The sequence below is a fragment of the Malurus melanocephalus genome, unplaced genomic scaffold (assembly GCF_030028575.1).
Source record: "Malurus melanocephalus ecotype Western Australia unplaced genomic scaffold, MMel_1.1 scaffold_359, whole genome shotgun sequence".
NCBI lineage: Eukaryota > Metazoa > Chordata > Aves > Passeriformes > Maluridae > Malurus > Malurus melanocephalus.
Window position 1 is genome coordinate 57,277 of NW_026623591.1, and position 13,798 is coordinate 71,074.

At 46.2% G+C, this 13,798-nt stretch overlaps 1 protein-coding gene across 3 annotated transcripts in view; it reads left to right on the forward strand.

Moving 5' to 3' along the window:
- CTIF (cap binding complex dependent translation initiation factor) overlaps nt 1–13,798 on the forward strand; it is a 150,021-nt gene that overhangs the window by 41,689 nt on the left and 94,534 nt on the right. For all 3 annotated transcript variants that reach the window (XM_057378443.1, XM_057378445.1, XM_057378446.1), the window contains exons 4-6: nt 7,052–7,125; nt 7,970–8,074; nt 11,928–12,003. In XM_057378443.1, the coding sequence (XP_057234426.1) occupies nt 7,052–7,125; nt 7,970–8,074; nt 11,928–12,003 (255 nt within the window). The remainder of the gene's footprint in view (nt 1–7,051; nt 7,126–7,969; nt 8,075–11,927; nt 12,004–13,798) is intronic.

Below are 13,798 nucleotides of genomic sequence, written 5' to 3' on the forward strand. Positions count from 1 at the left end.
GCTCCCACAGGAGGTCTGCAGAGAGGGTCTATTTAAGCATGGAACGCCTTTGCTACAGGACACAAAGCCAACAGAAATGACTGAGGCTGTTTCTGTATTTTCATTCTGGAGATTTGAGTACCCATCAATAAGGTATCAGTAAAAAGCTGTTTGTCTACAGCAGTTAGTCAGAAGTTCAGGGGAAATACTGGGTGTGGCTGTACTGCKGAGTTTGAATGTGAGTGTATTCAGGCCATACTTGTTTGGACTGTTGGATCTTCAACAAAAGTTTCAGCTGTTTTTAGTTTAGCAATTTTATTTTAAGAGAAATTTAGTTTTTCAGTATTAATATTGGAGATTGATAAAGGTAAGGAAGGTAAACAGGGCCAAAGACCCAGGCTATGAGTTAGAGCCAGGAGACAAGCTGATTTAGTGAAATCACCTGTGATTGTGATCTAACTGGTTTGTGCTTACTCAGTGTTTTTTCTCAGTGGGCACTGATGTGGTGGTACCAACATCCTCAATTCTCACAGGGGTTTTATTGTGGCCAGCTGCATTTCTAGAAATTGCAACGCCTTGGATTGTCTGCAGAAAGCCACATCAAAAGTTGGGTCAACTGAATATAAGTGAATAGTGCTTATTTTCAGTGTGTCTTCSAAAGCAAAGAGTGCGGGTGCTGCCCTGGTCCCACCGTAGCACTTGGCACAGGAATTTTGTATATGTGGGTGAAAYAAGATGTTCAGTGTATAGGATACAATTAATCCTTCAAACATTGAGAAGTGAAGGTGCATTTCTCCCAACCACCTTTTCATTTGGTGCACATCTTTCCCATGTCACAGGAGGAATTTCTCACTTCTCAGGATGCCTGCAAGGTTAGCTCTTCCCCACGGCTTCTTAGAGGGGCCTGTCTGACATGCACCAAGTTTTTTTTTTCCCTCCATACCAATTGAATAAGTCCCTTAATTTTGTGCCTTAATTTTGTGCCTGTTAGTGTTTCTCAGCCATTGGGAGGGTCAGGGTGTGATGAGAAGGGAAGAAGGTGCTTTAACTGTCAGTGGGAAAAAACACAACTTTTTAGATTTCGTTTATATACGACATGCAAACCAGATTATCTCCTCTTTTGAAGTCAACACCGCAGGGTATTTGATCTTGCTTGAAACTTACTGGGTTGGAGGATGGAGAATATCCAGCTGKAGCAATGCATAAACCTGCATTGGAGTGTTTTGCTTTCAGTCCCTCACGTTGGGTGAATYCTTTCATGTTTCATGTGCATCAAGGTCCATGCTGGACTACTGGCTAGCRTCACCTTAGGTAGTTTGGGTTCTGTGCAGTTGTCTTGCTGCCTCATCCAAGTCAGGTGGCGGTGGTGCAGCTGGGACATGGTGTGTGCCCTCAGATTGGTGTCCTGGACTTGGCTGTTTTGCTCAAAAGCAGTTTGCATGGTGAATCGTTTTGGCATTTGAAGGCCAAGGTGCCCTGCCTTAGCCCATGGCAGTGTCTGCAGGACCTCCTGTAGCCCCATGAGGATATCTGAGATGTGAGAAAACYTTTTGAAATGTCATCTCTTACACCACTCCTAAAACATAGGCTTCCCTTTGTGTTTCTCAGATTTTCAGGGTACTTAAAGGAGTTGAATATTCTTCACTTCGTGATATCATGGGATTTTAATCATTTTTGGTCACTTCAAAAGCCTTTCCCAGGCCTCTGAGCAAAGCTTTTGGAGCAATTACCTTGACAATATCCACCTTTCTCACCAAGCACCTTGTGGGGTATTCGAATAGAGCTGGTCAGGTGAGTTATTCTGGTTTTCAGATGAGTCATTATGCCCTAAGGGCTGAACAAGAAACATGCAGGTTGCTTGACAGCACAACAAGTCAGAGAATAAAGGAGAACATTAGGTAGAACTCCTTAAGAGACAAAAATGATTATTTATGTAATGTTTCTCCTGGTGAACTACCAGAGTTCTCAGCTGTGTGAGTAACARGACTCCAGCAGTGGATTGAGCAGGAGGAAGAACTGACTGAGAAGTTGATCTGGGACTGGCAGGGGAGTTAAGGAAATRGAATGGCCTGGCATGGAATTGACCCTGAGATTAGCTCAGTTGGTCAGAGCACAGTGCGAAAAATACCAAGGTGAATGACCCATACAGAGACAAAACACTTCGGGTAGTAGCAGCAGTGAGAAACCAAAGGCAGTCCAGAGCACAGGGTGACTCGGTTTCCAGACCAAGTGAAACTGAAAGCACAGCCCACCTGGACAGCAGAAATGAGAGCACAAAAAAAGTAATGAAAAACATTTCCTTTGAAGCACTGCTCGTTTGCTGGCCTCCAGCAATGGGTTTTGTCTCTGTATGGGCCATTCACTTAAAGAGTTGGACTCGATTGTCCATGTGGGTCCCTTCCAACTCAGAATGTTCTGTGATTCTGTGAAACATCTGGAATGGAATGGAATGGAATGGAATGGAGCAGAACGGAATGGAATGGAATGGAATGGAATGGAATGGAATGGAATGGAATGGAATGGAATGGAATGGAATGGAATGGAACAGAATATTTCATTTGGAAGGTACCTACAACAACCATGCAGTTCAACTTCCTGCTCGGTTCAAGGTTGACCAAAAGTTAAAGTGTGTTATTAAGAACATTGTCTGAATACCCTTTAGCAGCTTGAGAGGATGTGGGGTTGATGAATATGCATAATTAATCCTCATGAAGATACAGAAGGTAAGTATTATTTTCCCCATGTGTRTACCAGAGCTCTAGGGCCAAATCTTATCTTCATCAGAGCCTCCCACAGTGTCATCCCTTTGCAATGTGTAAATAGACCATGTTAAAGGGCTCAGAGGAAGCCCCACAATCAGGATGMTGGTCATGGGTGTGGTTTTGTAGGTGCTGTGCCCTGGGAGCTGGACCTCTCCCACCCCTCCAGGCCAGTGGTTTTGGAGTCTGTGGGACGAGTTGCCCTTGACTAAAGTGACCTGTYTGTTGTTTTCAGGAAGAGTGGGATCACAGCAGCAGTGGGAGCACAGGATCCCGACAGGGGTCCAGGTCCAGGAAGGGCTGTGGATCCAGGGCTGGCAGCCATGGGAGAAGCAGCCAGTTCAGGAAAACAGCCAAGGTACACCTGGTAGTGACAGGCTGGAGCTCTGTCCTGTGCTTGCTGCTTGCTGGAGGCATCCTCCTCACRACATGTTTGTGGTGTGTGTCACACRGAGGTGTGGGTGCATGTCAGCTGTGWAGGACACTTCAAACACCTATTTAATTCACTTATGATGTGTGACCTGCTGTGGTGTGCTGGGTGCCTTAATATTGGAGAAGAAGCCCCCAGACAGCTGGTTAAGGGCAAAGGAAATCAGGGTTTTTCTCTGTATTTGAAGTCTTGAGAGTATTTCAATTTTGGGAAATCAATAGATGTCTGTAGYTATTTGCTGGCAAGTCTTCATCAGGAGTTGAAAGATGAGTAGACAACATATAGGTGGTGTTGAATGGTGACCTTGAGTCCAGCTGCTTTCTGTGTGAGCTTTCTGCAGGGCTAGATGGGGAGTTACCTTCTGACCCTGCAAAAGATTCTAAGAATTCAATTTTTATATGGCTTTAGGTCTCTCTTTTAATGAGACTAGGGACCATTCCTGTTAGTTTCAGCCTCTGTCCTCCTGTCTTCTGTAGCTGCTCTCCTTGTGCACACACGAGCACTGGTTGTGCCAGAAGCAGAGGGCAGACTCTAAGGTTTGGTACCAGTGGTCAAAGTCCTGGTCCATTCATCCATTTCATCCTCCTGAACAGCTTGAGGAAATAGCTGTGATGGGAGAGGACGCACAGAGCCAYGCTGTGTCTAGAAAGTGATGGTCCTTTCTGGTGGGAATGAGACTTAACGTATCCTTCCTTCTTTAAACGGGGACAACACCACCTTCCTCAAAATGTCTGTATTTTTATCTGTATTTTTCATATTAAAACTTGCAGTTTTCAACAAGGAAGCCCTTAATTGGAGCCTTTTGAGAYAGTTCAGTATCTATTTCATCTTTTTCATTTTCTTCCAAGCGGCAGCCAGGGGTTGTAGGCAGCTGAGAAGGAGGAAAAGTGGGGGAAGCTCCTCAAGCTCAGAACTGAAAAATGTTTAAGTAACACATGGCACAGAATAATCCCTGAATTTATAGCAGGGACCCAGGTGGCCGCTTGGTGTTGTTCTGTGTGCAGTGATGATCTAACGGGGTTGCAGTTGTGCAACGAAGGGCATGATTTTGTATTTGTTTTCTGGAGGACTGTAATGAGGAGCGGCAAGAGGTGGGATGCTGAGYTGAGCTTTGGAAAGCTGCTGCATGCATGCAAATGCTGACTTTGTGGGGAATTTGCTGAAGCTGCACGCATGGTAAATAGCCAGAGCCCACGTGGGTCCATCCCTGTTTGTGTGGGCAGCTGCAGGGGCTGGTCAGCAGTGGATGGAGGTCATTTGCGCTCCCCGGGGGCTGGAGGACAGAGATTGTGGACATGCATTTAAACCACTCTGTGTGTAGGATCTGCTGTACTGGCTCTCTCATCTCTCAGAGTATTGGTGTTACCCTTGAAAGCGTGTCTCTCAATCATCATTCYAAGTGAATTAATTAATTTTCAGCAGTGCTAGCTCCCTGTCAGTGAAAAAGATTATCTAAAGCTGAGGGTTGGGTCACTGGGAGCTTCATGTTAAAATTGCTGATGGTTATAATTGCAGTCCTGGGGGGACTGACAGCAAGTCACTGCTTTTCTTAAATACACACAATTTTTAATCTTTTTTTGTACCTGGATTTGAGAATTGTCTTTTTGAAGTCTTGTTATTAAGCCTTGTCATTGTGCTGTGAGCATTTTAGTGAGCACACTGCAGCATAGGASTGTAAGTCTACTCCCTGTGCTGTGAGCTGAGGCAGAAACTGGTTCTAAAGACGGGTCATGGAAGACCAAARATGATTAAATGAAATGGCCACAGTGACTCATGACTTAGTGACAAGGTGTGCTATCACTGGGCCCTGGTGCTGGCTCTGAGAAGCCTGGCTGATGCTTGGAGTGTCTCCAAAAGCTTGTGGGGACATTTTCTAGGAGAACCAGGTTTGGGTGAGCGCATCCAGCTGCCTGACCTCCTGACCACCTGATACAGATTTATCTGCAAGGAGATGTCTCTCCTCTGAGTGTGACAGCTATGATAACCTGCACACATGTACTTCCATTATACTGCATTTGGATGCTTGTAAGGATTGAAAAAACTAATTCCTCTTCTAGGTGGGAGGAAATTGTGCTTAYATTTTTCTAAAATAAAAAGCTCAGCTTCTATAATTGTTCACAGGAGTTATTACGTGTTTCTGGTAGTTTGTTTCTGAGCATGTCAACTTGCAGATCCCCAGGGGTTAAAATCATAATCCATGAACCCTTTGGAGGAGACAAAAAAGGGAGCAACATGTCTGTGTTTGGAGTTTCTGGTGTCTAAATTGGTTGTTGTGCTGGGAATGACTGCAAAGTGTAACCATCTGTTCACTGAGGACATGTGTCCTGACATTGGTTGGGGAAGTGTTGCTCACTTTGTGAGCAGATTGGGAGTTCTGGGACTTCATTAAGAAATGGTCCCATTTTTAATGAGTTTTTASTGTCTTGATTAATATTCATAATATTTGAAAATTACAGATGTTATGTGATGGGGAATGGCTCTTATCCACCTTCTCTATCACATGTTTTGCCAGAGTGAGACCGTTTGGGCTGAAAGGCTTAAATAAKCTGAATATGTGCAATAATATGAGTAATCCGAATGAGAAATGTTGAGGGGAAAATTGGTTAATATGGGATTCCCTATTTGCTGTGCACTGAATCCAACCAGACTGAGTCAAGTCTGATTTCTTGGATGGTCTTGAATGGCAAAATCTAACCTACTTTAATTCACCTGTAAAGGGTGGAGAAGGCAACCCTCCCTGTGCAAGGAGGACATGTGAGGGCTGATATCTCTAAAGGGGTTTTGAATAACATGAGTGAGGTCTTCGCTTTAGATGCTCATGCTCTGGGTTGTACATTTTGCCAAATGCAGCTGCCCAGGAAAATTCAATGTTTTGCAGTTGGCTGGAAGTTTCTTGTAGAAACAGTGGGGAAAGGCCCTGGGGTGCTGGTGCCAGCAGCTGGACATGAACCCAGCGGGGCAAGAGGCCAATGGCCCCTGGGCTGTCCCAGCCATGGTGTGGCCACAGCCCCAGGACAGTGTCCATCCCCTGTGCTGGCACTGCTGGGGCACCTCCAGCCCTGGGGACAGCTCTGRGCCCCTCAGGACAGSAGGGACATTGAGGGGCTGGAGCGTGTCCAGGGCAGGGAACGGAGCTGGGGAAGGGTCTGGAGCCCCAGGAGCGGCTGAGGGAGCTGGGAAAGGGGCTCAGCCTGGAGCAAAGGAGGCTCCGGGGGGACCTTGTGGCTCTGCACAACTCCCTGACAGGAGGGGGCAACCGGGGGGGTCGGGCTCTGCTCCAGGGAACAGGGACAGGAGGAGAGGGAATGGCCTCAGGCTGGGCTGGGGAGGGGCAGGGAGGACACTGGGAAATTTTCTTCACAGAAATGGGTGGTCAGGCATCGGCCCAACTGCCCAGGGCACAGTTAAGAGTCCCCATCCCTGGAGGTGTCCCAGGAAAGCCTGGACATGGCACTCAGTGCTCTGGGCTGGGGACAAGGTGGGGGTCAGGCATAGTTTGGACTTGATGATCTTGGAGGTCTTTTCCAACCTAAATTATTCTGTGATTTTGTGAATCTCAGCCTGCCCAGTGGACCTTAGTGTGTTGTGGTGGCTGTGGTCAGTGGGGCAGGAAGAGAGGGCTGTAGTCAGAGCTGAGCTTGTGCATTATCTGCTCCATGTTGTGCACAGCTCTGTCCCCAAGGCTGGAATGGTCACTTCTTGCCTTCACAGTGCACTTTTACAGCACCTGAGGGGTCTGTGTGTGGCAGTGAGCATGGATCCACACAGGAGCACAGCATCGCTTGTGCAGAGCCGAGGCACCTCYGTGGCTGGGCTGGGAGTGGCTGTGCTATGGTAGCTCCATGTGCCTTACAGGGGGTAACCACCTTTCTCTCTCTACTAGAATGGCAACAAGGACAGCAACCTTGACATGCTGGGCACAGACATCTGGGCTGCCAACACCTTTGACTCCTTCAGGTAAGCCAGTTTTAAAATGCTTTAAGAGAAAGATGGATTTTTAGATGGACTGTGCCTTCTCACAGCCTTCACCGGTGTGTCCATCCTGCTGGTACCCAGGCACCAGAGAGAACCCTGGTGGTATTCACATCACTGCTCCCCCTCCTCCCCATCCCCATTTAGCCTCTGGCACCAAGTATGATCTATTGGAAGCGTCCAGTTTGCTTTGGAGAGGGCACTGAATGGGTTTTTGCAGTCCAAACTCTTGAAACTGTTAGCAGTACAGTTACCCAGTCACCCTAGAGCTGCACAGGCAAGACTTGAGTCAGCTCTGAGCTGCTGCTCCGGGATTTTRCTCTCCCACTAATTGGAGGTACCATCATGTGTTGGCTTCTTAGCTGCTGGGAAGAGCTCTTCAGCTGCTGCCTCCATGTGGGGAAGGCAGTGTAATATGCTTCCTGCCCATTTTTATGCCCTGGTCTGCAGGGATTGAGTCATTGGAGCAGACAGGTTGTGCAGGACCAGAGAGAACATCATTGCATAGACCAGGCCAGTCCCCGTTGCCATAGCCCCTTGGTACAGAGAGCAAGGATATCTTGCAGGGTGTGTGCTTTATCAAAATCAGAGGCTTAGATAAGTCACARGAGCTCAGCATACCTAAAAACCAGAAGAAAATGAAATTAAAATAAAAGATTCACATCAGTGTGAAGGTAGCACATCCATGTGCTCGGCAGGGAGTGGTGCTCCCAGAAATGCCAGCTTTCCTTGTCTGCAGGCTTTGATGTGCCCTCTGCTCTTCAGCTGAATAAGTGTTCAATAAGTTGTGAACTTTCTTTCTCTGTTTTTTCCTGTTTTTCTCTCCTAGTGGTGCAACGTGGGACTTGCAGCCTGAAAAACTAGATTTCACCCAATTYCACAGAAAGCTGCGAAACACCTCCAAACACCCATTGCCTCACATAGACAGAGAAGGGTGAGTGCTGTGTCTGCAATACTGTGGTCTCCAGGAAGGTTTCTAACTTATCCCTTGCTCTAGGATCTCTGACTTGGTAGCACACCTCACACGTAGCACATGGAGAGAGGCACTGAATCATTTACAGGTTTTGAGCCACGATCAGTCTGTCTGGCTCCTCCACCATCCACTTCTGGGCTGGAGCTGTATTTTTGCATTGCTTGATAGATTTCAGCRTTCAAATCACTCTGGATCCAGGTCTCCTACATCCAGGTGTCTGGATGTTGGAGGCAAGATCTTGGTGTAGTCCTGAGCTGCCTGAAGTTCATTTGGGTGACAGGGCTTCCACTGTTCTCCCCAGCAAGATTTCAGGGAAGGAGAGAGCACCGATGTGATTCATAAAACTGTGAAAATATTAAACTCCTTTGGTGGTGGCAGCCTCCACAGGCTTCCCTGGTATTTCTGGATTCYTCAGTGGTTGTTGGTCAAACCAAATAAATGCGAGCTGGCACCAAGTGGCTCAGCGGTGTTGCTTAGRTGGGTGTCACCATTTTTATGCAGGTTCTCTGCAGATGGAGAAATARTCACTCCCTGTCAGGAGTCAAAATGGGCTAATTAGGGATCCCCTAATSAGGGAAGTGATTGTATTCCCTGACAGGAGGGTGCAGCCAGGTGGGGTTTGGGCTCTTCTCCCATGTAACAAATGACAGGACAAGAGGTAAAGCCTCAAGTTGCGCCAGGGAAGGTTTAGATTGGGTGTTAGGAACACTTTCTTTGCAGAAAGGGCTTTCCAGGCCTGGCCCAGCTGCTCAGGCCAGTGGTCAACTACCCACACCCCTGGAGRGATTTAAAAGCCGTGTGGATGTGGCACTTGGGGACATGGGACAGTTGGTGGCCTTGGCAGTGCCAGGAGAATGGTTGGATTTGGTGATCTTAGAGGTCTTTTCCAACCATAACAGTTCTGTGATTCTATAGGTCAGGTTTTCCTCTTCCTATCATTCAGGGCATGGAGGAAGGAAAATAATCAGAACAGGTCTTAAAGATGGGGTTTGAGAACATTACAGCTGATGTCTCACAGCTACATTGTATGCAGGGATGAAAATCTTCTCTTGGAGATGTTTTTCTGCTGATAGRCTGGTTTTGCCAAACTGCTGGACAGTGCCATATGCCTGGTCTGCACATCTTATTTAGAAGACAAGATTAGAGTTGTTATTAAAACAATTGATTGGAAACAATTAGAAACATCCAGYCAGGCCAGCAATGCCACACCAGCCCAGTCTCCTGTAGGAGGCTCCTGTACCATCAGGAACACTCACACAACCCTTTTTTCCTGCACTGAAAAAYAAGGTATACAGAAGGTTTATAAAGAGCAATTTTCAGAACATTTGGAACAGTGTAATACTAACTTTCTAAGTCGCTATGTCCCTTAGTCAACTTGACTCCCATTTTTTCAGATGGGTTTGAAAAGTGAGGTGAAGAATGAAGCACATAAGACATAATGTGCTTCCTTTGTGAAATAAGATAAAGTGTTCTCCTTGGYTGATGGTGCTTGCCAGGTGATTTCTGCCAGTGACATTTCTGTGTGCAGGGAGGATGGAACAGGGTTGGTGTTGTGTTTTTCCTCTGGTTCCTGCTGTATTGTGAAAGCCAGCATTGCAAACAGGTTGAGAAGGAGCGTGGAGGTGAGATATTTAATCACTCCTGAATATTACAGCTGTAAAAGGGAAGAACTTCTCTGCAGAGAAGTTAAGCTGATGCTATCAATACAAGCAGTGCACCTCCCAAAGTGTAAGTAACCCGGTTGGAACAGAGGAAGCACAAAGAAAGACAAAATTGTTCTTACCTTTTAACTTTTAAATCTGTGTTGTGCATTCATCAGCTCTCCGTGGTGAATCTGTGCCAAGATTCAGCTTGCTGAGCCTCCATGAATCTCCACCTGCTAGCTAGGCATTTTCCCTCTCACTTGAATGGGAAGCTTTTTTTAACAATCTGGCTGTGCAGTGAAAAAAAATAGAGGGGGGAGAAACGGAATATGCTGTTCAGTGTGTGTTTTCAACACCAAAAGAACCATTTTATTCCTTAGTCTGATCACTTGCCCAGGGCTGGCCATATAGTTGTATCCAGTTCTGTAACCTCAAGTGACTTATGCTTTGGTGAAGCATTTTCCTCCAGAAAGACATGTGATTTTATTGGAAGATGCTGTTTGGTGGCGTGCTGAATTATCAAAAGTGGAGCAGTTAGGAAAAAACGGGGATCTGTACTGCATTTCTGACCTGAATTTGTCTGGCTTTAATTTCCAGTGCTAGCTCTTGCTCTGCCTGTACTCTTCCAGATCAAACAACCTTTTGTAGTTGGTATTTTCTCTTCTTTCCAGGTATGTCCCAAGCACATGTATCACTTTAGTTTTTCAGGTACTCTAAGAAATTTCTCCACTTGCTCTTTGAAAGATGACTGCCAGCACTGCCTGTGGTCCTGTGCTGGGGTTCAGCCGTGCTGTCTCTTGAGGAAAGCTGCCTTCATCCCCCTAATCCCTGCCTCCTCCTCATCCCCTGCATCGTTCAGCATCAGAAATTCAGCCTGGGACAGTCTCCACCCTTTCCAGATGACTTTTTCCTACAGTATGCTTGTGTTCTGCACCTGCAGCTAACATTATTTGTCCCCAGACGTTTGACATGATTTTTCCTATCTATATAAATACATATATATCTATTTCTTCATGTGTGTTTCTGTATGTGTACACACAGTGGTTTTCCCTGTGTAAATCAAAGTCAGGATTTCATCTATGATGAAAGGTGCTCAGTTGCTGAGCACCTCTGATTTCCTAGAAATACAGAATCACAAAATGGCTTGGGTTGGAAGAGACCTTCAAGATCACCTAGTCCAACCCCCCCACCGTGGGCAGAGACACCTTTTACTAAAACAGTTGATTAAGGTTAATTAAGCTTCCTTTCAGCTTGCTGTTTCTTGATCCAGTTACTTCAGCACATGCCATTTTTCTTSATTTTTTCCTCCCATTTTCTCTAATTACAAGATCTGTTTTTCTCTGACTTCTAGGCTCTGATTATCTGAGTCTGCTGCTACCAAATGTCTCTATGGTATCTTGTTTAACAGTATCTTGCTTCTAACTGACAGGAAAAACATTTTATCCTTCTTGCATAATGAAAACGATCATCTCTGTTGTTTATAAACATAGAASGATATTTATTGACCACTTTTTCTTCTTCTGTATCATCACAAACTTGCATCTAGCTAGTAATTATCATTGGATTGCTTTTTTGTTTTCTGAATCAAAGAAAGTCCTTCAGCTGCCAGTTCTGTGTATGGTGTGTGAGTGCTTGACTTCTCACCCCGATTTCATTGTCTTTCAAATTGTCTGTTTATATTTATATTGATTGCTGCTTCCTGTCTGAGATGTGTGTTTGTACTGATTTTCCACACCTTTCTCAGCAGGGGAGCTGGAGCTGGAGGCYAGCAAATGARCAGTGCTTCAAAGGAAATGTTTTTCATTACTTTTTTTGTGCTCTGCTGTCCAGGTGGGCTGTGCTTTCAGTTTCACTTGGTCTGGAAACCCAGTCACCCTGTGCTCTGGACTGCCTTTGGTTTCTCACTGCTGCTACTACCCAAAGTGTTTKCATGCTGTRGCAGATGGTGCAGGTGGAGAGGACTGAGCAAAGCATTTAATTTTGTATTAACAGCTTTACGCCTGTGTGGGAGTGTTTTGGAGGCACAGCACACTTGCTCCAGGGAGAGCCTCTTTGTTTCCTTGAGGGGTCTTTGCAGTAAGAACTGATCTTCCTCTTGTGCTGTAATAGAAAATTAACTGTGTCTCCAGTGAGTTTTCACGTGGTTTTGTTTTGTTTTSCTTTTGCCACAGGCTTGGAAAAGGGAARTACGAGGATGGTGACAGCATCAACTTGAACGACATAGAGAAAGTCCTCCCAGTGTGGCAGGTAGGTGATGAGGACATCTGCCCCTGCCACGGTGGACACCAGCAGCAGCACCTTCCCTGCCTTGTGTTCCCCTCGGAAACCTGCTCAGGAATGGGAGAGCTGCTGGGCTGTGCTCCTGTTGGGGTTGGGAGGGAGATYTGTGTGCGTGGTTTTGGGTGTTAGYGCTGGGCAGGGGCAGGCATCCCYCAGACTTTGTTGKGAGGTGATACACCCAGGGCAATATATACCTATAAATGTATATATCTACATGTACACAGGGCTCATATGTTTGTGAAAAGGAGGCTCTGAAAAGCATTATCCCCTCCTGGCAGCTCCAAAATAAATTGCTGTCAGGAAGCCAGCAGTGCCTGTGTGCTGGCCCAGGTATCTCCCCTTTGGGGCATGCCCATGTTTATATGCAGTGATAATCCACGTGTGTGTTTTCCCCAGCCTATTCCTTCTCCAGATMTCTCTTTACAGCCCAGTTTTGGTAGTTCTGGTTAAATGCCCTCTGATGCCTGGATGTTGGGGAATGGCAGGATGAGACSCCAGAAGTTCAGGCCCCAGTTCAGAAGCCAGGTGGAATAAGTCAATTTGTCAGCATCATATAATTTTTCATTTTACAGAGCCCTATTTCTCAGAGGAGATGAGTGCCCTGAACTAGGCAGGTTTCTGAGGATGCTCAATGTGGTTTTGCTGAAATCTCCTCGTGTGGTAGCATTGCCCTTTTCAGTGCTGAGCCAAGAGCTTGCCGGGCTCCTTGCTCACACATCATGTGAGGAAGAGCTTTGCTCATCCTGCAGACCATGTGACAATCTGCCTTACTGTTTCTTTTGGGTGAGCTATTTGGCACTGAATACAYGAAGGAGTGGAGAAGGGCAGCTGACTTTGGCAGGGAGGAGCACTGCCTGCAGCTGCTTCCTGCTCAGTCTCTTCCATGTTTGGTATGTCTGGACTTTAGGTCACAGGGAGAAAACATCAGGTTCAGCAGATACAARCCCCATTAATTCTGCAAAATAAGGTTATTTTCCCTGGGGAATAATTAGAAATGAAGAATCATCTTTGATGGGAGGAGCTGATTTCCTTCAAGAGGGTTTTAATCAACAGCTGTTAAATAAGCCAGGTCCTCCTCATGTGGTTATCATTTCATCGTGTCCTAAAAGCTCATTGACTACAACAAATTAACTCCAACATATACATTAATACCTGGTTTAATTGTTAGTGTGACATCTCTAAGCTCGAAGACCTAGTGGGAATGCTGGATTTGATGTTTTGTTTGTGCCTCGGGGCATACTCCTGCAGCACTGCATTTATTTGGAGACGTGCTTACCTTGGCATGTGCAGTCAGTCATGTGTGTCTGTGGGAACTAGGACCCAGGTGGCTCTGTGTGAGGGTTTATYTTTTTCAACATGGACAAGTGAAATACTTGCAGACAGCTGGTTTAATCCTGACATATCATTGTTAACTGGATTTGAATGCARCCGTGCAATGCTGACAGTGATTTTACTGCTCTTTATCCCCTGTTTTAAACGGCTCTGTGGAGCAGRGAGGAGGGGGCAGAAGGGAAGATATTYGTGTGAGCCTAGGAAATGAGAATCYTTCACCCTATGGGGTTGTCCCASRCTGTTACRTTTGTAACATCCTGAAGGGAGAGGGTTTTCAGGTTGGAGATGTATAAACTGTTCTGTCTGTGTTTGAGAGCTTCCAGCAGGTGTACACAGGTAGAGGGGCCACGCTCAACACCCTCCAGCCCCACTGGGGTGGTTTGAGCATCCTCCAGTGCCCCTGAACCAGTCCAAGCATCCTCCAGCCCCA